Here is a 26298-nt window from a genome sequence, read left to right on the forward strand (position 1 = left end):
TATTAGAGGTATGGAACGGCTTCCGTATGAGGAGAGATTAATAAGACTGGGAAAAGAGACAACTAAGGGGGGATATGATAGAGGTCTATAAAGTCATGACTGGTATGGAGAAAGTAAATAAGGAAGTGTTATTTACTCCTCATAACACAAGAACTAGGGATCTCCAAATGAAATTAATAGGCAGCAGGTTTAAAACAAACAAAAGGAAGTATTTTTCCACACTATGCACAGTCAACCTGTGGAACTCCTTGCCAGAGGATGTTGTGATGGCCAAGACTATAACAGGGTTCAAAAAATAACTAGATAAGTTCATGGAAGATCGATCCCCCAAAGGCTATTAGCCAGGATGGGCAGGGATGGTGTCCCTAGCCTCTCTTTGCCAGAAGCTGGGAATGCGTGACAGGGGATGGATCACTTGATGATTACCTGTTCTGTTCATTCCCTCTGGGGCACCTGGCATTGGCCACTGTCGGAAGACAGGATACTGGGCTAGATGGACCTTTGGTCTGGCTGTTCTTCTCTCCTTATTCTTGTATTATATGACGAGGTAACTAGGAACACATGATTAAATATTCTATATACGTGACAGGAGTCAGTTGACGTGAGTTCCATCAGCTCTGCTTACTGATTGATTGTGTTTAATTAATCAAACAGGCATATCAATTTTTTTACCTTGATGTCTCCTTCTGGCATGTCCAGCTCATATGTTGGATTATAATGATGATGGCAATCAGTGTACTACTATTCAAAAGCAGATACCTATGGCTGAACTGGAATGTGTAAGAACCATGACTGAAACTGCACCATGCATTGGCTCGTTCTCTGCTGTTAAGACACTTTGGGAAGTGAGAATTCAGAAAATAAATGAAGAACTACGGAAGGAAAAGGAATTCAGACAGAGGGCTGTAGGCAGGTATGTTCCTAAGCAGTTAGGAAGAAATGTGAAACTAAACAGAGGAGATAGGGTTGGTCTTTTCTGGAACATGCAAGATCCAATCCTGCAATTTTTGAGGTTTTAAAATTCTCATTGAAAGGAATCTGATTGTAGACTCAGGTCTACCGGAGAATTACGTTCAACTGAAGATAGAAATTAGTGCATCTGTTGATTCTACTGGCATATATATCAAACTACAATAGTGTCCACTGTCTTCATAGAGCTGCACTAGTGTTAAAGAAATTCTTCATGTTTTTATAGCACGAGTTGTTGACAAGTGCCCTCCATTTAGAAACAGTCTCCACTTAATATTATTTTGCTCTCTTAACTTTAGTTATTAGTCTATGATGACTTGCATGAACTTTACTTGAATTCAAGCGGACTTCATACATATGGATGTAAAGAAGTCAACTCTCCTTTGTCTGTGACCAGATTACTGTCTGTGGATGGATAATCTATGTTATAGCAGCTAGAGGCTGTGTAAGTGAAAAGATTAAGGAAGTTTAGTGCTTCTCCCACCCATAAAAAAACTACAAGCTTCCCTTAAAATGAATGATCTTTGGGTCAGTCCCCTTACATTATTTTTTTCCCCTGTTGTTCTTGGTGAAACATTATAAAACTTGTTGGAAGAAGTTAGTTTATCTCTATAAAATAATTTACTTCATACAGATTTTAAAATATGATTTCACAGAATTGCAAAACATTTTACACTACCCAAAACATTAGAATGCCTGTAAATGCTCTAAGCCAATGAACTGCTACATTTTCAGCCCTCCCAAAGTGTATCTAGCATCCCATGAAGATAAATACTTGTCTGACCTCCATGAAGGCTTCTCGCCAAAAAGAGGCAATCAAAATAGGATAGTAAATGTTGCTCATATTAATAGCTGAACAACTAAAAAGAGTTCTTTGTTTTGTAGACTGACGCTTGTCTGGGAAGAAAGAGTCAGTTTAGCCAAGCTCAAAGAAAAAGTCATCACTGAAGATGGAAGGGTTATATTAAAGATAGAACAAGAAGAATGGAAGGTAATATTAATAGGAAATTGTTTGGGTTGCATGGTTAGTGATTACAGAGTTAAGCTATTTTACATCTTTAGCCCAGCTTATATTACTTTTATATTATATTATATTACTTATCTTACTTTTCCTCTATTAAGTACCCACAATATGCTCAGCACAGTACACAGATGATCAGGGACAGAGAGTTGAATTATTGCTGTGAATGTAAATAAAACCTGATTGTATTGAAACTAAACTTGCTTATTCTAACAGAAGAATATTGAATGCTAAGTAATTTCACCACTAACCCACAGCCCAGAAAGTCTTCCAACATGAACAGGAAAACTTAATGGTATTTTATGTCTTATGCATTTAATTCAAGAAGTATTAATTTTGCTAATGCCCCAGAACTACACAGATATATATTGTAATGTGAAAGTCACGTGTTGTAAACAAAATGAAAAGATTTCTTGGGGTTTTTTCTCTTCTCTTTCTAAGGGTGAAATTCATCCAATGGCATAGAGGCTCTCAGAACAGTGGGACCACTATGGTTCCAGTGCATGAAAGGTGGGCAGCTGCAGAGTATGTGGCAGGGTGGACCCTGCGAATCCCTGCAGGTTGCAGTACTGGCTTTATGCTAGTTCCAGTGTCCACCATGAAGGAGAAGTTGAAGACAAGATGCCTGAGCCAATTTTCCTTTTAAGTCATTGGGAATCTTTCCATTGGCACTGATGGGAGTTGGATCAGGTACAGGCTGGTGAAGGTGTGACTTCAGCTTACACTGTAACAGCCATGGTGCCTGCTCCAGTCCAGGGAGGTGATATGTCTTACACAGCAGTTTGGGAAAGATTTAATTCCCTACGAACCACAGTCCCTCCATCCCACACAAATCCTGTATAACCCACTCAGAGCATTGAATTTCAAACTAAATTACTAAATCTATTCTATAATCATTTTATAGCAAGCAATTATATAGAAATGTTGTACAATCTTGGAAGTTATAGGTATATAAAATATACCTTTTTAAATATAAAACATGTAAATACATTCTACAGTGCAGTTACCTAACAATGTCATTTTGTTTTGAACAGATGTTATAAAATCCACATGACAGACACTAAACATCATTTAAGTTCAAACATTTTTGTTTGTTTTGGTTCTGGGATCTTGCATTGCTGTCTTAGCAGTGCAGGTGCCTAAGTTCTGGGTGCAAACAGAAGGGCTGGTTATTCTTGAGGTTTAATGGGAATTAATTTTTGCATGTTATATGGTCTACTGATCAGAAAAACAAAACTGTTTCCTTCCTCTCTAGCGTAACTCTAAATGTCCATTTTTCCAAAATCTTCCTATACTAACAATTAGTCTATTGTCATTCCATAAACTCAGTGGAATTTCCTTCTGATTTTATTTTTTATTATTTTTAGATGTTACCTCCTTGCTTACTGAAACTGAACCACCTCCAGGAATGGCAGCTTCACAGAATTAGTTTGGTGAAAATTCCTGAATTCATTGGAAGGTTTCAAAATCTCATTGTACTGGACCTATCCCGAAATGCCATTGAAAAGGTACCTAAAGAGATTGGTAAGTGGTATTTAAAAACAACAACAAAAACAAGCCATTCTGTGTTACTGGGGGTATGTCTACACTACGAAGTTAGGTCGATTTTATAGAAGTCGATTTTTAGAAAGTGATTTTATACAGTCGATTGCGTATGTCTCCACTAAGCGCATTAAGTCGGCGGAGTGCGTCCTCACTACCGTGGCTAAGATCGACTTACAGAGCTATCCCACAGTTTCTGCAGTCTCTGCTGCCCATTGGAATTCTGGGTTAAGCTCCCAGTGCCTGATGGGGCAAATACATTGTTGCAGGTGGTTTTGGGTACGTCTTAAGTCGCCCCTCCCTCCGTGAAAGCAACGGTAGACAATCATTTTGTGCCTTTTTTCCTGGGTTACCCGTGCAGACGCCATACCACTGCAAGCATGGAACACGCTCAGCTCACCGTCACCGCTGCTGTTGTGAGCATTGTAAACACATTGCGCATTATCCTGGAGTATATACAGAACCAGGCTAAGAGATGCTAGCAAGAGGAGGATTTTGATGAGGACATGGACACAGATGTTCCTGAAAGCATGGGCTGTGGCAATTGGGACCTCATGGTGGCAGTGGGGCTGGTTGATACAGTGGAACACCAATTCTGGGCCAGGCAAACAAGCGCAGACTGGTGGGACCACATAGTGTTGCAGGTATGGGATGATTCACAGTGGCTGTGAAACTTTTGCACGCATAAGGCCACTTTCCTGGAACTCTGTGAGTTGCTGTCCCCCACCCCGAAGTGCAGGAATACCAAGATGAGAGCTGCCCTGACAGTTGAGAAGCGAGTGGCGATAGCCATGTGGAAGCTTGCAACGCCGGACAGCTACCGGTCAGTCGGGAATCAATTTGGAGTGGGCAAGTCTACTGTGGGGGCTGCTGTGATCCAAGCAGCCAATGCAATCATTGATGTTCTGTTATCAAGGGTAGTACCTCTGGGAAATGTGCTGGTCATACTGGATGGCTTTGCTGCAATGGGCTTCCCAAACTGTGGTGGGGCGATAGACAGAACGCATATCCCCATCTTGGCATTGGACCACCTTGCCAACCAGTATGTGAACCGCAAGGGGTACTTCTCAATGGTGCTGCAAGCACTGGTGGATCACAAGGGACATTTCACCGACATCAACGTGGGATGGCCAAGAAAGATGAATGACGCTCGCATATTTAGGAACTCTGGGCTGTTCAAGCAGCTGCAAGAAGGGACTTACTTCCCAGACCAGAAAATTACCATTGGGATGTTGAAATGCCAATAGTTATCCTTGGGGATCCAGCCTACCCCTTGCTCCCATGGCTCATGAAGCCTTACACAGGCAGCCTGGACAGTAGTAAGGAGCAGTTCAACTATAGGCTGAGCAAGTGCAGAATGGTGGAAGAATGTGCCTTTGGACGTTTAAAAGCTTGCTGGCACTGTTTGCTGACTAGATCAGACCTCAACGCAACCAACATTCCTATTGTTATTGCTGCTTGCTGTGTGCTCCATAATATCTGTGAGAGTAAGGGGGAAGACATTTATGACAGGGTGGGAGGTTGAGGCAAATTGCCTGGTGTCCGATTTTGAGCAGCCAGACAGCAGGGCAATTAGAAGAGCACGGCAAGGCGCACTGTGCATCAGAGAGGCTTTGAAAACCAGTTTCAGACTGGCCAGGCTTCGGTGTGTCAGTTGTGTGTGTTTCTCCTTGATGCAAACCCACCCCCTTTGCTCATTTTAATTCCCTGTAAGCCAACCACCCTCCCCACTTCTAAATAAAGTAACTATTGTTTTGAAACCATGCATTCTTTCTTTATTAATTAAAACAAAAATGAGATAACGGATAAGGTAGCCCAGGTGGGGTGCGGGAGAAGGGAAGGACAAGGCCACATTGTTTATTGTAGCCACGCTAAAAATCAAACTGTTTGAATGACAGCCTTTTGTTGCTTGGGCCATCCTCTGGAGTGGAGTGGCTGGCTGCGCAGAGCCTCACCCCCCATGTTTTTGGGCATCTGGGTGAGGCGGCCATGGAACTTGGGGAGGACGGCATGCGGTTATGCAGCGGGGGTCTGTGCTCTTGTTGGCTTTCCTGCAGCTCCAACAGATGCTTCATCATCTCCGTTTGCTCCCCCAACAGACACTTCATCATGTCCAAAAAGAAAAGGAGTACTTGTGGCACCTTAGAGACTAACAAATTTATTTGCGCATAAGCTTTCGTGAGCTACAGCTCACTTCATCGGATGCACTGTAGCTCACGAAAGCTTATGCTCAAATAAATCTGTTAGTCTCTAAGGTGCCACAAGTACTCCTTTTCTTTTTGCAAATACAGACTAACATGGCTGCTACTCTGAAACCTTTCATCATGTCTGTTTGCTCCCCCATTAGCCTCAGCATCGCGTCCTGCCTCCGCTCTTTGCACTCACTTAATTCTTTCCTGGTCTCTGCCACTGAATGCCTCCATGTATTAAGCTGTGCCCTATCAGTACAGGAGGACTGCATGAGCTCTGAAAACATGTCATTGCGAGTGCGTTTTTTTCGCCTTCTAATCTGCGATAGCCTCTGGGACGGAGATGATAGGGGGAGCGTAGAAACATTTGCACCTGGGAAGAGATAAAAAGGGAGAGTAAAATTTAAGATGATACATTTCAGAGAACAAAAGGGAGACTCTTCCACAGTGAGTCAAGCAATTCACAGCAGACAGCACATGTGCTTTAGATACAAGGTCCCATTTGACCGTTTATAGTGCGCACCTGCCGGTAGGGTGACACATCACACACAGCTGGGCAACAGAATTCGGTTTCCAGTCAGCCATGGTAAGCCTTTTGGTACGCAGGGTTGGCTTCTGATGCCTTCATAACATGTGGGAATGTTTTCAAACTGCAGTGCCCTCCTTTCCCAGAGCAAGCAATGGATTGGGTTTCACATTTAAAAGGAGGGGTTGCGGTTTTTGGGTGGATGTGCAGCACACGCCTCCCCCCACCCCACCATGTGTCTGTTCTCCAGGATGATCCCTTTTAGCCAAGCGCAAACAGCCTAGCATGAACAGGGTCCTTTTACTGTTCCCTTACAAAAATTCCCCTATTTCAACCAGGTGACCATGAATGATATCACTCTACTGAGGCTAACACAGAAAGATATAGACCGAATGTTGCTTGAATGCGACCAAAACCCAGGACCATTCGCTGCCATGCTTTGTGCTGCAGTGATTCCAGAATACTTGGTGTGGTAAAGTGTCATACCGTGGAGGAGGAAATAAGGCAGCCCTCCCCAGAAACCTTCTGCAAAAGCTTTCAGAGTACCTCCAGGAGATCATCCCAATTCTTCAGGGCAAATCAAACATTAAACACAATTGCTTTTAAACCCTGTACTGTACTTACAAATGTTCACTCACCAGAGGTGCCTTCTGTGGCTTTGGGGTCGGGGATCCCGCTAGGGAGGGTATTGGCTCCAGGGTGATGAAAAGGTCCTGGCTGCTGGGAAGAACGGATTCACCGCTTGCCTGCTGTGCATCCTCCTCCTCCTCATCCCCCAAATCCTCCTCCCTGTTGTGTGAGACTCCCCCCTTGGAGGTGTCGACAGACAGTGGTGGGGTAGTGGTAGGGTCCCCTCCTAGAATGCCATGCAGCTGATCATAGAAGCGGCATGTATGGGGCTCTGACCCGGAGCAACCGTTTGCCTCCTTTGTCTTTTGGTAGGCTTGCCTGAGCTCCTTAACTTTCAAGCAGCACTGCTGTGTGTCCCTGTTGTAGCCTCTGTCCAACATGCCCTGTGAGATTTTGGCAAATATATTTGCATTTCTTCTTTTTGATCGGAGTTTGGCCTGCACAGATGCTTCTCCCCATACAGCAATCAGATCCAGTGTCTCCCTTTTGGTCCATGCTGGAGCTCGTTTGCAATTCTGGGGGGACTGCATGGTCACCAGTGCTGCTGAGTTTGCCACACTGACCAAACAGGAAATTAAATTCAAAAGTTCCTGGGGCTTTTCCTGTGTACCTGGCTAGTGCATCAGAGTTCAAAGTGCTGTCCAGAGCAGTCACAATGGAGCACTCTGGGATAGCTCCCAGAGGCCAATACCGTTGATTTGCGTCCACATTACCCCAAATTCGACCCAGCAAGGTCTATTTTAGCGCTACTTCCCTCGTCAGGGAGGAGTACAAAAGTCCATTTTAAGAGCCCTTTAGGTCGATGGAAAGGGGTTGGTTGTGTGGACGCAGTCATTCTTAAATCGACCTAATGCGGCTAAATTCGACCTAACCCCATAGTGTAGACCAGGCCTCAGTTGGAGCACTGCTTCTGGATTAAGCAGCTGTCACACCAAATCCCATAATTTTCATTAACTGCGTCTTTATTTCAAGTAGACCAAGAGCCCTCACACTACGCTAATGAGCCAACACAATACAGTAAAGGTTTAACCCCTGTACTTCACAGCTGAAAGGTTTAATTTATTCCTCAGACCCAATATTCAGGTGCATTCTCTTTGATTATTGCCTTTGCAGGCCAACTGCCTAACCTCCAAGAGCTGCTTCTCAGTTATAATAAAATTAAGTCTGTTCCGAAAGAGCTAAGTAACTGCATCAGCCTGGGAAGACTGGAACTGGCTGTGAACAGGGATATCTGTGACCTTCCACTTCAGGTTTGAGAAGAACCATTACTTTTATTTATAGGTATCTATTAAATGTTTTCACTAGCTAAAAATATTATTCTCAGGAAAAAAATGTGAACTTCTGTTTTCTTCTAGACTTTAAAATGACATAGTACACTTCCACTGGAAAGTCTTGCACGAACTGTCCAACAGATGGGTTGTTTTCACTTTATTTTTAAAACACTGATTTTACAAATATTTAACAATATGCATAAACTTTGTTTATATGAGTAGTTCCATGGGAGCCAATGGGACTAACCACATGAGTAACTAAATTTTGGTAGGAACTGAGCCTAATTTTGCAAAGGCTTACAGGGGAGTATATAAATAATAGGCCAGCAGCTTAGCTGGTGTAAACTGGCATCAGGCCATTGATTTTAATTAAACTATGCTGTTTTACACCAGCTGAGGATCTGGTCCACTGGCTCAAGTATGACCTTAGAGAAGTCACCTTTAAGGGTGAGAGCATAGTTCAGGGTGGCCAAACTGTGGCTCGCGAATCATAGGTGGCTATTTTACAGTTAAAGTGTGGCTCGCGGATCCCCCATATCCTCTGCCTACCAGACTGGGGTTGGGGGAGAGCTTGGGGCTTCTGCCTTGCGGCAGGGAGGTTGGGCTAGGGGCTTCTGCCTCGTGGGGCATGCTTGCCAGCACTTGGAGCTTCAGCAGAAGCGGGGCTGAAGCCCTGAGCTCTGCCAGGCAGCTCCTGCGTGGCTGAAGCCCTGAGCCTCGGCAGGCGCATCCCATCTCTCGAACTTCTGAAGATTGTCATGTGGCTTGGAGGGTGAGTAAGTTTGGCCACCTTGGCATAGTTCATTCCCTCCCCATTCAATTACTGGTCTCTCTACAAAGACTGCTGCTTGTGATAGTGATTTGTGTGATACAGACAGTTGCATGTGCACAAGGAAGTGAATTAACTCCTTTCACAGATACAGAACAGCTGAGTGTAATAACTTTTGCTCTCTGCTTACCTGGGCTGAATCGTAACCGATGACATACATGTGAAAAGGGACCCATATCTCCGTATCAGTCCCATGGCTACAAAGTAACCAAATACTTCTGATATTTATTTGTTACAAAAATTATAGCACTGACAGGTATTAAAGTAACCTCAATTCCCACAGACTTTACTGGAGACTGAGGGTGCTCAGTGCCTTGCAGAATTAAGTCCAAACATTAAGTCTGTAAAACTGACAAATGGGCAGCTTTAAAATAAATAAATATAGAATATTAACTGAATACCAGACATTACCAAATTTATCTGGCTGTTGTTTGACTAGCAATGTTAGCAATATTTTATAATAGGGTGACCAGACGTCCTGATTTTATAGGGACAGTCCTGATATTTGGGGCTTTGTCTTTTATAGGCTCCTATTACCTCCCACTCCCTGTCCCAATTTTTCACACTTGCTGTCCGGTCACCCTATTTTATGAAGTCAAGTGAATGTTTCCTGACAAAAAAAAAATTTTAAGACTCTAGACCAGATTCTTATTTATACTGAAGTCCCTTTACATCACTGGAGCAATAGTGTAAATGAGATTCTGGCCCTCTGTCTCATCTCATACAACTCAGAATCACTTGTCTGGCATGGATTCCAGAACATGTTGTATTTTCAGAATTTTTCTGTCTTTGTGGCCAAGATGGTTAAATAGCAGCTCTGATAGAACACCACTTAATGCACATTTGTACAGACTGTGCAGTAAGGAATCATATTAATGAGTCTTCCCTTTTCTATTTAGCTCAGTGACCTAAAGAAGCTTTACCATGTAGATCTGAGTATGAACCAGTTTACTACCATCCCTTCAGCTCTCCTGAACATGCCAAGTCTAGAATGGTTAGACATGGGGAGCAACAAACTTCAGCAACTCCCTGATACCATTGACAGGTAAAAAAACATTCTTAGTTTTAATTCCATTGCACTGAAAATCTAGTTACCCAACTCTGTTCTAAAATATTAACAAGAATCAAAGTTGACTTTATAACAAAATAAAGCAAGCTACTTAACATTGTGCTGCTTATTCTAAAATGGCATCATCTACTTATACTGTTAAAATAACTGGAATATCTCAAAGCAGAATATTTCATTACGAGAACTAATTTTTTTTTTTTTGTTCAGAAGGAAAATTGCTTGTAACTGAGTTGATACTTAATAAGACATTAAATTCCTGTTGTCAAGTTAAATCTTGCTGTAGAAATTTTCAACTCTGAAACCTATCTTTAACCTGTGTTCCTAAGATTAATGTCCTTTTTAGACAATCAATGCATCCCTATGTTAAAATATAATTTAAAAAGTTGATTTTTCTTGAATATATATCTACATATGTTCTACATAATTGTTCTAGGTTTGCCATATTTGGTAATTTTGTGTCTGTGGGAGAAAAGGCTTTCAAATGTATCACACTGTATCATCAAAATTTCCACCAATCAGTGGTGTGGAGCTGGGGAGGGCAGCACATCCCTTCTACTATGCCGTAGGGTGACGCCATTGAACATGTGCATGAGCCAAGGATGCAGATGCCAATTTCTGCATCCCCTTCAAACTTAGTCATCCCACTAGTTAGCCCAGCTCTCTGTTAAACTGTACAAACTACATGTTCAACATAGGAACCGTTTTAAGAAGTGATATAAATAATGTTCAGATGAAATCACTGAAATTATGATTCTGTAGATTTTATGAATCAAATGACACCTCCCTTACCTTTCTGTCATTAACTTGCCCACAGAATTACACATGCTCCAAGACTGTTAAGCGTTACTGCATTCTTTATATCAGATACATGACTGTTGAAGTGAATCAACTCCTTTAAATTAATAGTTAATCATCAAGTATTCCCTAATGCTGGATTAATTGTAGAAACCTCTACTTCTACAGAATGGAGAACCTACATACTTTATGGCTCCAACGGAATGAAATAACCCATTTACCAGAAACCATCAGTAATATGAAAAATCTGAGTACGCTTGTCCTCAGCAACAACAAACTCCGGGATATTCCTGCTTGCATGCAACAAATGACAAATCTCAGGTAAAATATCAACAACATTGCAGGCACCTGAAGGCTGCCTTTAAAAAGTCCCCTACATCATATGGTGCAGACTGCTGTATAACAAAGAGGAGATAGGGAGCCAGATCCTCAGCTGGTGTGAACTGGTATAGCTCCATTGAAATCAGTGGAACTACAGATTTATGCCAGGTGAGAATCTGGCCCAGAAAGTTTTGTGACAGTATTGAGTTCCTTCATTTCACCCAATGAATTTATTGCAAATGTAAATATTTAGAGTCCCAAAGATTAAAGGAATCTTTAGTCTCTTCTTGATCTGTGAGGGTTGTGGATGCTGGCTTTCAGTGGAACAGTTGGGCATCACTATTTTAGCCTCTCTCATAACACAAGAACAAGGGACAAAAATTGAAAAGCAACAATTAGAAACTAATAAAAGGAGAACTTTTTATAAAACATACATTTCACCTGGGGAATTCACTGCCACAAGGTATCAGTGAGGTCAAGAACCTAAAATCCTTCAAAAAAGGATGTTAGGATATGAATGAGAATATCTGTTTATATTTGAGGATAAAAATGTGTGAGCTATAAATCTTAATGCTTCAAGATGCTAACTAGGAACTGATAGGGGAAAACTCATTTCGAATCCTCATGGGCAGATTGTTTTTTTATTCACTATGGCACGGTTCTTGTTGCTTTCTCTTAAGTATTTGGTATTCACCATTCTCAGAGACAGGATACCAGACTAAGGCTATGTCTCCACTGGAAGCTGAGGGTGTAATTCCCAGCTTGCGTACACGTACCTGAGCAAGCGCTGCTTGAGCTACTACGATAAAAATAGCAGTGCAGCCAGGTAGCATGAGCGGGGGCTCGGGATAGCCAGCTGAGTTCATACCCACCTGGTCTGATGCAGTATGGCAAATCCTAGGTTTCAAGTTATCTGGGGATGCTACTATATCTAGGGATGCATAAACTCTGCAGCAGGTTTTCATGACCAAAAATAAAAATTCTCATTTGCAATAGATCTAATTTTAATATTTTGTTCTGGTTTCAGAGTGAACATTTGCTTCTGTATCCGGATGTCAAAATATTATGAAAATGTATAACGTTATCTTACTGTGCAGTACAAACATGTACTTAAATAAACATAGGGATAGTAAGAACACCAGAATTTGTTCACTGGAGATCCTAGATTTGCTTGAACTGGCCTTGGCACTGATCACAGGTACTAAGGCCTATATTTTCAAGTGTGTGCACAAAATATTAAACATGATAGGGATTCCTTGTTAAACTGTACAATCTACAAGTTTGGTACAGAAACCATTTTAAGAAGTGATGTAAATAATGTTCAGATGAAGACTATTTCTAAATCAGTTAAGAAAAACACATAACACACTACCATTAAGTAGAGAAACTACTTGAAAGATAATGTCCTGAGAAATTGCCCTTAATTACATTTTCTTTTGCTGAAGCACTGTTCAGTGAAGCCTAATTTAGTTTTCAAACAGTTATTCTCTGTTGGGGGGGAAAGGACCTCCGAGAGTCATGTTTTCTGTTGAATTGCCAGATTTGTCAACTTCAGAGACAACCCACTGCAGCTGCAGGTAACACTTCCCCCATGCAAGAATACTGAAGAGGAGGAGGAACGGGAACTGTTTGGTATTCAGTTCATGCATATGTATATTCAAGAGTCACTCAGCAGAGCAGGTATGAGATTTGTATTGCCTGTAACTAGAGTATGAATAATAAATATTAGAAAACATTAAAATGCAGTCAAGCAGAATTACGGTGTCTCTACACTGGAGTTGGAAGGTGTGAATTCCAGCTTGAGGAGACATACATGAGCTAACATGCTAAGAACAGAAATGTAGTTACCCCGAATATGATCCTGGTACATACTTAACTACAAGCCTTTCCTGCCATGTGTTCCACTGTGGTGACACTTCTATTTTTAGCTCACTAGCTTAATCACAGCTAGAACAGATATGTCTCCTTGAACTGGAAGTTACACCTTCCAGCTCCACAGTACACATATGCTTAGAGAAAGAGGAGTGTGGCTCCCCACCTTTCTTTGCCTGGGGGGAGCTCAACTGGCCCTTCATTCTTGGATGTGCTGTGAAGACTCACGAGGTAGGAAACACTGAAGAGGGAGTAGCAGGAGAAACTGATGCTTTTGTCACAGAGTTTCTGGAGTTCCCAGCATTTCCTGCCAATAGGTGGAAAAACACCAACATGTAATGAGGAAATACGAGGTGTTTCCAGGAAGATCTAGTCACCTAAGTGAAATAAAGTAGCTATTTCACCCCATTTCCTCATGGAAAAGTAGCCATACAACAAAGCACATCAACTAGCACGGTCTGCTGAGAGATAAGGATTGGACAATGAATTGCCCACAGAGGTGTAAATGAAGGTCAGGATTGAGTTACATTAGCAGAGTATCATGAGCCAGTGACCTTTGCTATATCCATTATGTGAACACTGAATTTCACTGATGCCAGGTATCAATATTTCATCTCATTAAGTTCACCCACATATTATGAAAGCTTAAAACAAACTGCTAAAATAATGAGGTTAACTCCAGAGATCATGTCAATTTCAGATTTTATTCCTCTCCATGTCAAAGCTTTATGCATGGGTAGGTGATTACTAAAATAATGAGGTGGCATTTGATTTCCAACTAAATGTTTTTCTTTAGCCAATTCCACAAATAGTCAGAACTTGTGAAATAAAATTCTAGGCATAGAAAACAAGATAAAAACCCTCATGAAGTTCAAAATGGAGACAGGTTATTAAGCATATCCATTTCTTACATTTTAATTTATTATCTTTCAGAAAACCTGGACAACTGTATACCCGTTGCTTCTGCCACCATTAATGATAATGAATAAAAAATTACACAACCTGCCAAACTGAACTTTTGTACTTGGAGGAAAATATAAATTCTACTTCTTCTGAACAGAGAAAACTACAGCAATATCGCAGTGTGCTGAGACAAAAATGCCTTATGACTTTCACACTGCTAGGAGTCACCTGGCATCTTCTTGTGATTCCAAAAGAAATTTAAGTTCAATGCTATTGTAGGTACAGAAAGTCTACAAAATTTTTTGTACAAGTACTGAAATCTGTGAATAAGGTTTTAAAAAAATCCAGAGAAGTTTTGTAGAGTTCTGTGTCCTGCCCATTCCAAATCTGTCTCCCATTATGCAGTTGGCTGAGGTACTGAAGATTGACTTGGTACAGCTGTCAAGAGTACATTCTCCAAGGAAACAGCAGAATCTGTATAGTATTGTAATGCAGCATTGTACCCTCTCTGTTGTAAATATTTGATCCGTCCCTGGTCAATCAAGAGTTTACAAAGACGACCTATCTGCTTTCGTTCTTCAACAGTAAGTAGCCTAGCTCCAAAAAGAAAAACCATGAATTAGTCAGCACAAATGGTTCAAGATCAGAAAAGCTGTAAAAACTGTAACTGATGCACTTCAATGCAGATAAAGTGTGACTGTTTTGGAATAAAGAAAAGGAGTACTTGTGGCACCTTAGAGACTAACCAATTTATCTGAGCATGAGCTTTCGTGAGCTACAGCTCACTTCATCGGATGCATACCGTGGAAACTGCAGCAGACTTTATATATACACAGAGAATATGAAACAATACCTCCTCCCACCCCAGGACAGTGGGGTGGGAGGAGGTATTGTTTCATATTCTCTGTGTATATATAAAGTCTGCTGCAGTTTCCACGGTATGCATCCGATGAAGTGAGCTGTAGCTCACGAAAGCTCATGCTCAGATAAATTGGTTAGTCTCTAAGGTGCCACAAGTACTCCTTTTCTTTTTGCGAATACAGACTAACACGGCTGTTACTCTGAAACCTGTTTTGGAATAAGATTTTGAAGACTATTATGTCACTTAAATTTGCATGTACTACAGATGGATATGTTTCTGTAAAATGAGCCATTCTGACATTCTAAAATGCTTAATCTTTCAGCTATAAATGACTGTCTAATCCATTATTTCTGCCTTCCCCAAGATATCTACATGCTACAAATAAAAAATCACCTACCCTTGCAGACTATCAGAACTGCACTCAATTCTGTTGTTTACTTGGTCATGTTCTTCTGTATCACTGCTTTGGTCTTTGCTCTTTGCATCAATGGTAGAGGCTTCAGTGATGGTTTCTTGCATGCCACAAGTGGCCCAGCTAGTCATTCTCTGAAAATAATTAAATTCCACTGGCCCAAGTCCCACTGTTCTAAAGAACTCTTGGCCTACATAATGCTTCCACTGACACCTGTGGTGGCAACACAGTGCAATAACAATTCCAGCTACAGGATTCCAGTTTTCTGAAACATTCTTTCCACTCCTTTCATCAGCAGAATTGTTAAAAGCTAGGTCTGTTTTATCACTCTTGAAACGTTTAGGTGAAGGGTCTTCATTTCTTTCATCATATTGGGTTGCGTAACTTTCAACCAAACATCTCAGAGCAAGATCTGTGAACAAACAACTATGTTTTAAAAACACTCTTGAACAGTGTGCTGCATTTATACACAAAGATAGGAAAGGAACTTTCCTCAAAAATAAGGGGAGGATAAAAGCACTTTATAAAGTAATTCCAAAAGCAACAAGTTGATAAAGTTTATTTAAATATTGTCACGTACTTTAAAATGAAATGAATTTATATATTTCAAGTTCAGTTTACCAAGTATTAACGTATTTACAAAATCACAATAAACCCACTGTGACACTCTGTACCTCAAATAGCAACCTGGAGCCCCCATATTCACCACTGTGATACAATTATGACAAATTTTTTGTACAATGCATGCCTTGTGAAGTATCATTTTAAAAGTCTTGATCTGTTACACGAACATCCTGTTTGGATTGTATGTACTATCATTTTATGTGAAGTTATAAAGTATTGCTATATGTGCTAATGAAATATGTTGTGAAGTTTGTAGATGCCTACAGCTGGCCTTTCAGTATGGACAAAGGAGCAACAATCACTGGCCAGACAGGCGTTAACAGCTCATCAAGAAAAATCCAATATCCCAGAGGCTTCTCAGAGAAGGCACATATGCAATGGAGACTGCCTGACCCCCCACATCAGCAAGGATCTTTCGAGCAGCTGGAAGAAGGTACAAAAAGAGACAGTGACATCAACACTTGGCCTCTTCGCCCCCATCAAATCTCAATCATCTGGAAGACAAAGACTTTGAACTAGGGAGATTGGTCCCAGGCTGGAAGGGAGTCCAGTCTGTGAATTGAGGAACTGTAAGCTGCCTGAAACATATACTGGGGTGAGAAACTGCTTGATTCAAATCTCACTTAGTTTGCTGAAGTCAGAATTTAGCCTGTGTTTCTATTTTTATTTCTTAGGTAACCAACTTTGATCTCTATGCCTATTTATAGTCACTTGAAATCTATCTTTCTGTAGTTAATAAATCTATTTTATATTTTATCTAAAATAGTGCATTTTTGGTTGAAGGGCTTGGGGAATTTTAGCGCAGCTTAACAAGGGCCGTTGCCTGTCCACTACCCTTTTGTCGGAGTGGGGAACTTATTAATTAGCTTTTGCTGTCCAGGGGAATCTTGAGCAATGTAACATAGGATATTGCTGGGGTCACTGACTGGTGTCTCTCTCTGTATGATTCATGAGTGGCTCAGAGAGCATAATACAGCTGGGTGTGGGGCTCCAGATACTGATGGTTGAGAGATCACAGTTACTGCAGGGGTGCTGCTGCTTGTCACTGACATAGCTTTGTGAAAGACAACCCAGGCTAGAGAGTTAAGGTGACGAAGTGGTCCCATGGTTCCAGGTTGTACCTTAGGGATCCTGTCACAATCATCTGACCTGCTAGTGATCAATACTCTTGAGAATACTTGTTCCACAGGTCATTGGGAAAACTTCAGCTCCCTGGCCTTTTTATTACAAGAGGACGTTTATGTAGCAGTTTGACGGAGAATTAAAGCACACAATCCATTTACTTAAGAATTGTAAATACCATTACAAAGATATCATGGTTAGCAGTGTCCCAACAGAATGTATATAATATATACACACAGTGTGTCATACCTGAAACACCTTTTCCCACAAACCTGGGATGTAATGCTGAAAAAAAATTAATTGGTTGAAAACATCTTGGACAAGTTGAAAATGATCTCACTATATTATAGTATTCAAGTTGTCCACGACATTTTTAATCAAGTTAAGTTTTTCCAACATTGTTGTCCAAACTTAGGACAGCGAGAAGAAAAGTACTATGAAAAACGTGCTTCTGTCAGTTTAAGAACACAATTACATAAAACATTCATTCTTCATTTTGCTGTGCACAACAATTAATGTTTATTTCCATCTGGATTAACCCCTTTGCAGCTTGCCATCATCCAAGTAGTGTTCCTCTGAAATCAATGGATATTTAGCACACAGTAGGCAGCAGTTAAAGAATTAGACGGAAAGAAGCATTGTATTATTCAAGAGGATTAGAATCAGCATTCCACTTTGTAGCTGCACTTGACAGCAATACATTTGTATAGTTCATACCTGTTGCAGCACCACATAAATGCTTTCCAATTCCTACCACAGGAAGCTTTTCTTTTTTAAGAATAGGTACTTTATCTGAAAGAAACAGAACCTGGATTACCGGAGCTGGACACCATCTTGCTGGGTTATGTCATTCCAGCACAAGTAACTGAAACAATAGGTCAGAAAACTCAAGTAAAATTCCTCCCTCAACACCTTTATTATAAAAAAAACTTCAACTGTCTGCATCTCCAAAGGGTAGCTAGTGTTATATCACACAAAAAGATAAGATGGAAACAAAATACAGTCCAATTTTCATTAACTGAAAGGAATAGCTATATAGTATGTTTAAATAGCATATTTAATTTTTTCTTCCTTATTTTTAAACAACTTCAAATTGTACAAAGGGAATAAGTTTAACTTAAAAAGGGATTTTTTAAAATCATTCATTGTTAGCACCTTGGAAATAAAACTATTTTCCTTTCTGACATGTTCCCTTCTAGTCTACACACATTATATTATGTTCCTAGTACAGCAAAAGTCAATGCTTCTCTTTGTACACCAGTACAAAAGCAGAAAAGTACAAAACTCTGAAAATAGTTCTTGCTTACTGTGGGGAGTTCAAGCTATTTGTGGTATGTCTCCTCAATAAATAAATGAATCAATCCAATCAGTCAAGACCTTATTTAGATGTAAGATAATTTCCTAATAGACAGCAATTCAAAATCTGTCAAATACTAAAAAAAACCCCGCAATACTCTAGAAGATACCATTCATACATTGCAGGCCAACTTGATCCATATATTGAATAGTAGTAATACTCTATATCTATAGAGCCTTCCAGCTACAGATCTCAATGCAGTTTACCAACATCAATTGATTTAGACCAGGGATCGGTAACCTTTGGCATGCAGCCTGCCAGGACAAGCCCCCTGGTGGGCCAGGACAGTTTGTTTACCTGCAGCATCTGCAGGTTCGGCCGATCACAGCTCCCACTGGCCGTGGTTCGCCGCTCCAGGCCAATGGGGGCTGTGGGAAGCGGCAGACAGCACATCCTCGGCCTGCGCCACTTCTCGCAGCCCGCATTGGCCTGGAGCTGCCAACCGCGGCCAGTGGGAGCTGCCAACCGCGGCCAGTGGGAGCTGCCAACCTGCGGATGCGGCAGGTAAACAAATCGTCCCAGCCCTCCAGGGGGCTTAGCTTGGCGGGCTGCATGCCAAAGGTTGCCAGTCCCTGATTTAGACTCACAATATACCTCACAAACGGGAAACTGAGACAGAAATTAAAACCATGACCTGTTCCCATTAAAAACTTTGGGAGCAGGACTGGGCACCAAGCGACTTGCCTAAAATCACAGTGACAGCCTGTGGCAGAGTTGGTAATAAATTCCAGGTTTTTGTATTCTTAGTCCTGTGCTTTAATAAGTCCATCTGTCCTACCCTTGGATGATTAATATTCTCATGTAACTTTCTAATGTTAATTTACAGTAAAGCAAATGAATGTACAGTTTAATAAGAGAAGACAAATACAAGATTAATATTAATTACCTTTTTAACATGCTACAATGTACTAAGTTCCTTCAGTATGCACACCACATTAGCAAACATTCTTGCTCATTATTTATAAAATGTTACTCTCTGTATTCTTTTGTCCTTCTACATATGCCATTCATAATTGAAGTTTCAACCATCTGTATGGCCCAAACATACATTATCTAGTCATGAAAGATATACCTTTAAGGAATTAAGTGACTTTGTGGTACCAAAACAAGTACAATATATACTACAACTGTGGTATACCAGATGGGAACAGAGTCACCCGTAGCCCAGAGAATGGGTCCAGTTAATAACAACATAAGGAAAGGCATGGAGATACATATATATTTTGCATGAAATACAGGATCTAAATCATGCTGGCAATACATTAGATTACATTGGTTAAGCATGTGGTAATCACTTTTATCCATTTAACCAATGAAAGTTCTGTTCATCACCATAAACCACCCACTAAACTTAACACAACTTCTTTTGAGTGTGGTATTGCAGAATCCCCACGTGTTCATCGTTAATGATGACATCTGAGACTTGCCTCACTCAGTAATGATACTTGTATCAAAATACAGCACAGCTAAAATACACAAGTAAAAGCATCTAACCCTGAAACTGTTAAGGCTTCCTTTTATTTGGTGATTCTGACCCAAAATAAAGTCTTATAAATTCAAGATAACTTGTACACATATTGTTAGAAATTATATAATACCCATCTAGTAACTGAAAAACAAAAGTACAACATAAAAATGACCAAAACACTGAGAAAAGTCTTCTAAACATTAATGTAATTAACCTATACTTAGTGTAAAATTTTCCTGCACTCTGGTACTACACAATCAAGTTTTTAAGCAACCATCTTAGTATTGCTGAAAGTTATAAAAGCCAAGTAGCAACTTACTTAAACATAAGTTCTGGATATCAACTTGAAGCCTTTCAAATATGTAGTCTCTTTTTCTGTGTTTACCATCTACCTGTGCAAATAGGATATCACATTATTAAGACGTGTTCGGCACCTAACTAATAAATAATTAAAAGAATGTGCTAAGGTTATTAATTTTTTTAAAACAAAACAAGCCCCTTTCAAATGAACGCTAACATTTTCAGCATCAGCTAGCAGGCATCTTGCACCCAAACTGTGTTACTGGTATGACTTAAAACTACAATAAGGACCAATTAAATTTTTCAAGGCCCTTAACTGACAAATATATACATTTTCACCTTTCTTTTAAAAGGTAACCAGACTTTCTGAGAAAAAGCCACATTTACCAACAATTCCAAAAATGAGACTTGGCCAACTCCACAATGGACTGTCTTACCTTGAATCGTGTAGTTGCCCTTTCCACAAGCAGAAAGTGAACATTTGCAGCATCTTGTAAGGCAATATCAACCCAGTGAGACAGCTTTCCTCGTCCAGCTCCAAACTCAATAAAACATCTTCCTGGCCCAAGCAATTGTAACTTTTCCATGTTACCTAAAATGGAAGCCTACAAACGTCAAAAGATTATTTATGAACCAAGCCAAATATACATTCTGTCTGATGACTTCTGTGGGAAAAATGCTAACTTAACACACAATCAACAGTTTCTCCCATAGCTCTTATTGATTAAATAACCATGCTGCAGAATGTCAACATCTCTTTCATGAATGCAGAGGTAAAGATGTTGTGGATCCAGAGTGCAGAGGAAATAAGGGCTTCCTTGCCTCCATGGCATCATCTTTTCCTTTTTCTAACACCCACAGAATCTTATCCACTGGGTTTTGGGGGTAGAGTTAGGGACCAGGCATACACTGGGGTATTGTTCTCAGCTAATCCTTGGAAAAGTCACATGGATGTTCCACTGGACTTTTGTGAAGCATCACTCCTGCAGAGCTTTCTCTGTAGCTACTGCAGTTGTATACATAGAGTTGTGCTGAAAGACGCCAACATGGCAGTGCTTAGGGCATTAGCCTAGCACTTGGGAGACCTAGGTTCAAGTCTCTGCTCTGCCAGTAGACAAGTCACTTAGCCTCTCTGCACCTCAGTTCTCTATCAGCAAAAGGGAGATAATAGTACTTCCCTACCTCACAGGACTGTTATGAGGATAAATTCATTAAAAAGACTGTGAAGCACATTGAGATCAGGTGATGGAAGCACTATATAAAAGAGATAGGAATTACTATTATTCCCATGGACCCTTTTGCCCTTATCATTCTCTGGCTTCCTTTCCCAAGAATTCCAAGGATTTGCTGTGTTGGAAGTCCTCACCCCCCACTCACTCTGTATCCATAAAAATCTCTCCTACTCAGGAGCACAATTCCCTAAAAATATCATAAGGCAAATCTCAGAGTTTTCTAACCTCTCTCATACATTTTCCATGAGAGGGGATCATCTAGTCTCATGAATGAGGAGAAGACAAGCTTGTTAGGTATTTCAGAATAAAAATAAACTTCTCTTACTAACAATCTTACAATTTCAAAGCAGTTATGGACAATGTAGGGGTTGACACAGTCCAGTTAACTAGGATTTTTGGATAAAGGCAATTGAATCCATAGTGTCCACCATGTAGCCCTAAATTAGTTAATAGCAATTCTGTTTATCTGAATGCCAGTTTATCTGAAACTTTCTAATACCTCCCTCCCTCCCCAAGCCATTTGCATAAACAGGAGTGTACTATTGATAGACTAATACTTAAACTGGTAGCATGGGTACAATCTGGAACAGTGACAAGTTTCCTTTACGTGAAATAACTGGTAGTATGGATTAGCTGGAATCCATAAGAAGAAAACTACAGTAAAAACCCTAACCGATAGCTATTAGTAAGGCAATGGCCATACCTGTTGTTTCAAGTGCTTTAAAGCAGACTCTCCATTCTTTGGGTCGTTTAAAGCTTCTTGTAAGGCCTGATGGGACAGCTTTTGATCCTTAAGTATTGGCTTTATACCTGCATCAAATGGAGAAGTACTTTTCATAGATTCAATTAAAAAGGCCACCTCACAACAATCTGGCTCCCACCTGCATACTGAAGTGACTGCATACAGTACTTAGTATGCAAAATATTTGACTCTGAAGACTCTTTACAGAATTAGCATGCTGACCATTTGAAACAATAAAAGTGAAAGGGACACTATCAAATAGTTCAAGTCCACAAGTTGACACCTCAAAATTGTGCTAATCTTATAGGTAATGTCCTTCAAACTCTAAAAATATATTTTTGTTTTTAATCCAACACGTGAAAATTTCCCTATCTTCTGCCATCAACAAAATAATCTACAACAGGGGTTCTCAACCATTTTCTTTCGGAGGCCCCCCAACATATTATAAAAACTCAATGGCCCAGCTATGCCTCAACAAATTTTTTCTGCATATAAAAGCCAGAGCTGGCATCAGGGGGTAGCAAGCAAGGCTATTGCCCAGGGCCCCACACCAAAGGGGGCCCCCAAAAACTGAGTTGCTCAAGCTTCGACTTCAGTCCCAGGTGGCAGGGTTCAGGACCCTCAACTTCAGCCCCACATGGTGGGGCTTCAGCTTTCTGCCCTGGGTCCCAGTGAGTCTAACACTGGCCCTGCTTGGTGGACACCCTGAAACCTGTTCATGGGCCCCCGAGGGGGCCCCTGACCCTGGTTGAGAACCACTGATCTATAACACAAGCGTCATTGCTCTCTTAATGGTTTAGAAATACCAGTTTACTAATAAATGCTTTTCCCAGAGATGTGCTGTCATCACCTAATGATAGTGCACAAAGAAGAATGTAAAACAAAAGTCATTAATTTCATTAAAAACAAAATTAACTTTTATTCAAAAGAACAAACAAGATTGAGATGGGGAAAAAATACTAGCTAACAGTGTCATGTAGGCAGTTCTTTAACCATTACAAGATTTCAATTTCAGATCACATCAAGTGACAAAAATAAGTACTCCTATTAATCTCTTTTCTTTTTTTAATCCTGGAAGCTATTTAACACTAAAATAGCCATGAGGTATTTGATCAACTCTGCAGAAAGCAATTTAAAATATTTCAATATTAAGCAGACTCACCATTACTTGCTTTTTTCAGCTTTCTAATTAAGTCCTCTAACTCTTCTCTAGACAGGGAAGAAATTGGCAACTGCTGGAAAAAAAAAATACAAAAAACAAAATGGTTCTCCTCGAATTTTATCTATTTGTTCCTTAAAATAAAAAAGAAATGGACTCACCTGTTCATCAAGTATTTCTGTTGCGTCTTTTAATCCTGCATTAATATCTTGAACAAAGTAGGCCTTAATAATGAAAAAAAAAGCATGAAAACCAAGGAGACTCCAATACAGACTGAACAGCATGTAAAGCAAAAGAATGCTTCACAGTGTGTTTACAGTCATGCACCTAGCAAAAATCAAATAATTACAACTGAAGAAAGTAGTTCTGAGAAAAGATTCTCTCTCTCACTGTTTCAGGACCCAACTCTGCAAACACTCTCCAATGGGTTTACTGCTTACTAGGGTGATTAGTCGGATAGATTTCAATGAGACTAAGCACTCTAGCAAGCAGTACAGTAGTAATGCTTCTGCAAGGCTGAGTCCTGTCTTGTACTAGCACTTTGCGTCTTATTTGTACTATAAGGATCGATAATCAAAGGAATTTCTCTTTCAAGCAGTTGTTCTTTAAGCTTCCTGATCATTGACATTTCATATATACGGGCATATTTTAAGCTTTATATAGTCAAACAGATATGTTGGCAGCACAATATTCATCGGGAAGAAGTACACTGGCATCTGGATCACTGAATAGATATCTGAATCCAGTTCTCAAATATGGGCAAAAGCCACTTAACGTCATGTAGCTATACAAGGAAATCAAGCCAGGCTTTTAAAACATGGTAGACTCTTTTGTTAAAAAAAAACAAGCGGCCTTCTTAGCACATACCAGAAAGGAAGACATTTAATTTCATGATCAAGCATGGGACGCCTACCTCAGTCAACAATATTATTCAGGGATGATAAATATAAGAGTAGAGCTGACTTAATATTTTTGGTTGTTGTATGCGCATCAAGTTCAACTAACATAATCTTACATCAACCCCAATACTCAACAGAATATACAAGATCCATTCACAGCAGAAGTCATAAATCATTAATTCTAGGGGCCTGGTGGGGCAATACTCCCCAAGAACATATTTGGGGAAAGTTAGTTCAATGTGAGTGCCTGGACAGCACTTCCATTCCTGGCCAAAAAAATTATCTTAAAGTAAGATCACAAATTTACATACAGCACTGGAAGCATGCATAAAGCATCAGGCATCGATTCATTTAATCCAGTACTTAGATAGCTTCAGTTTCTCCCTATTATTAGGCTCTATATAAGGACTACTACTCTCTGAGTTGAGTCAATGATAAATTCTTTCTACCACTGGTCCCATGTCTCCTTGGGCTTTGGTGTCTCCCCTCTCTCTTACCCACACAGTGCATAAGTCTGTGATGCCAACAGTTGAGCTTTTGGAGGAGTCTCCTGAGCACTGCCATACAGGAACAGACTCCCCATGCACCAAGTCTTAACACCATTTGTTCCTGTCGTCCCTCTGTCTGTACAGAGTGTCAAAGGAGACAAATTTCAGTGGTGTTGCAACCATACAGCCAGAGCAACACTCCAGGCTGCTCCAGTGGCAGCCACACTGATCTAGTATGGGACGACTGCTTAAAAAGGGCATGGCCCCCTGGCTCTGCAGCCTATGGAACTTTGAGCAAATGCAAAAACCTTGGATGTTTGACCCTCCTCCACTCCAATCTGTGCCACTGCTTAGTTTATACTGCTCTAATATACAGTTATATGGCTTTCTGGAGAAACAGCATTTAATTTACATCACACTTACAGGCTTCGGCTTCTCTCTTGAATTACACTTTTTTAAATGCTTTTGTAATTGATCTTCATATACTGTGCTAAAATCAGAGAAAGAGAAATAAGCAACGACAGTCACAATTTTAACAATGAATACACAAATGTATTTAAAACACACTTACTGTTTTGGGTCAAGTGGGCATGGAATTCTTTTCCTGTCATTTTCTTCCTAATGGGAAAGAAAATGTTTATTTCGTTAGCACAGTATTATGGTGCAGTTAATGTCCTAATTTTAGAAAATCTGTCTAGAAACGTGTCTGTGGGTCACAAAAATAAAAATCTTTGCTAGCCTTGATTTATTGGAATGAGATCAAATGGAGAAATGCATGGTTTATCCAACTGAAACACACTGTGATTTAATTGGGGGGTGGATGGAGGAATGTTGTGCAAGTGAAGGCCTTAATACATCACCAAGCCCAGAGAAGCAGTGTGCCCCTGATCCCTTGTGACAGGCCGTAATTATTCTACCTACACCTTCTGGAGTTCTAGCTCGATGTCAGGCTCTGCAGAGGCCAGCAGTGATTTCTTAATAAGGTTTTCAAGAAGGGGACGTCGCCTGAGGATCCTGAAGCGATGCGTAACTAACAGCATAAGAGATTTAGCAAATAATTCAAAGCACAGAAAAGTAGGCAGAAAAGGGGGACAACACCCCTCTCCTCCCCCGGCTGGGAAGCTATTGAGGAGCTGGCTTAGAGGCTGACACCCCCACTGCCAACCATCACTGCACGCACGCTCTGACTGCAGCAGCAGCTCGGGGTGCGGCGGAGCAGCGCGGCTTTGCCGTCGCCAGGCCTAGCAGGGCACAGTCCTCACCAACCTGCGGGGAAGCCCAGCGAGCATGGCCCGTCTCTATGGGGCGCGCTTTGGGGATACGTGCCAGCCCCTCCCCCAAGCGAGTCCATGGGGGCTATAAAAGAGCCCGCGGGAGGAGGACTCCCCACCCCTTCCCAAAGCCGAGGGGCCCAACCACCCCCTTCCCCGTGACCGCCTGCCTGGCAGGCGGCGCCCCGGTACCTCCTGGTCTCCGTGTTCCCCGCAGAAGCGTCTCCCCTGAGCCGGGATCATCTTGCAGAACCGCTTCTTCCGCTCCACGAAATAGCCGCACCGTCCGGGCACAGGAGTCCGCAGCCCCCCGGCCGCAGCCGGCTCAGCTGCCCGCCTCTGCCCGCTCCCGACCGCAGCCGGCTCGGCCGCCATCTTGCTGCCCCGCCCCCCGCGGCAGCCGAGCGCCAAAGTCAAAGCGCAAG

General features: G+C 41.1%; 2 protein-coding genes across 4 annotated transcripts; one reads left to right on the forward strand and one right to left on the reverse strand.

Moving 5' to 3' along the window:
* Positions 1-773: 773 nt before the first annotated feature.
* Positions 774-12877, forward strand: LRRC39 (leucine rich repeat containing 39). The gene is made up of 7 exons (XM_077823551.1): positions 774-913; positions 1855-1960; positions 3358-3514; positions 7991-8127; positions 9877-10022; positions 11010-11162; positions 12703-12877. Exons 1-7 carry the CDS (start codon positions 789-791, stop codon positions 12875-12877), a joined length of 999 nt encoding a protein of 332 aa, XP_077679677.1. The 5' UTR covers positions 774-788.
* On the reverse strand, positions 10883-26258 carry TRMT13 (tRNA methyltransferase 13). Of its 3 annotated transcripts, none has more exons than XM_077823549.1 (13): positions 26066-26258; positions 25174-25220; positions 25026-25092; positions 23377-23439; positions 23219-23288; positions 22018-22124; positions 20520-20687; positions 20102-20174; positions 17675-17749; positions 15197-15623; positions 14441-14530; positions 13201-13341; positions 10883-12866 (listed from the first exon to the last, which is right to left on the reverse strand). In XM_077823549.1, the coding sequence occupies exons 1-13, from the start codon at positions 26246-26248 to the stop codon at positions 12827-12829; spliced, it is 1551 nt and encodes a 516-aa protein (XP_077679675.1). In that variant the 5' UTR covers positions 26249-26258; the 3' UTR covers positions 10883-12826. The 3 variants fall into 3 exon arrangements, with proteins under 3 accessions (XP_077679675.1, XP_077679674.1, XP_077679676.1); XM_077823548.1 differs by having other exon boundaries at positions 23219-23291; XM_077823550.1 differs by lacking the exons at positions 10883-12866; positions 13201-13341 and having other exon boundaries at positions 13720-14530; positions 23219-23291.
* Positions 26259-26298: the final 40 nt, after the last annotated feature.

This window comes from Eretmochelys imbricata, chromosome 8, assembly GCF_965152235.1.
Source record: "Eretmochelys imbricata isolate rEreImb1 chromosome 8, rEreImb1.hap1, whole genome shotgun sequence".
Lineage (NCBI taxonomy): Eukaryota > Metazoa > Chordata > Testudines > Cheloniidae > Eretmochelys > Eretmochelys imbricata.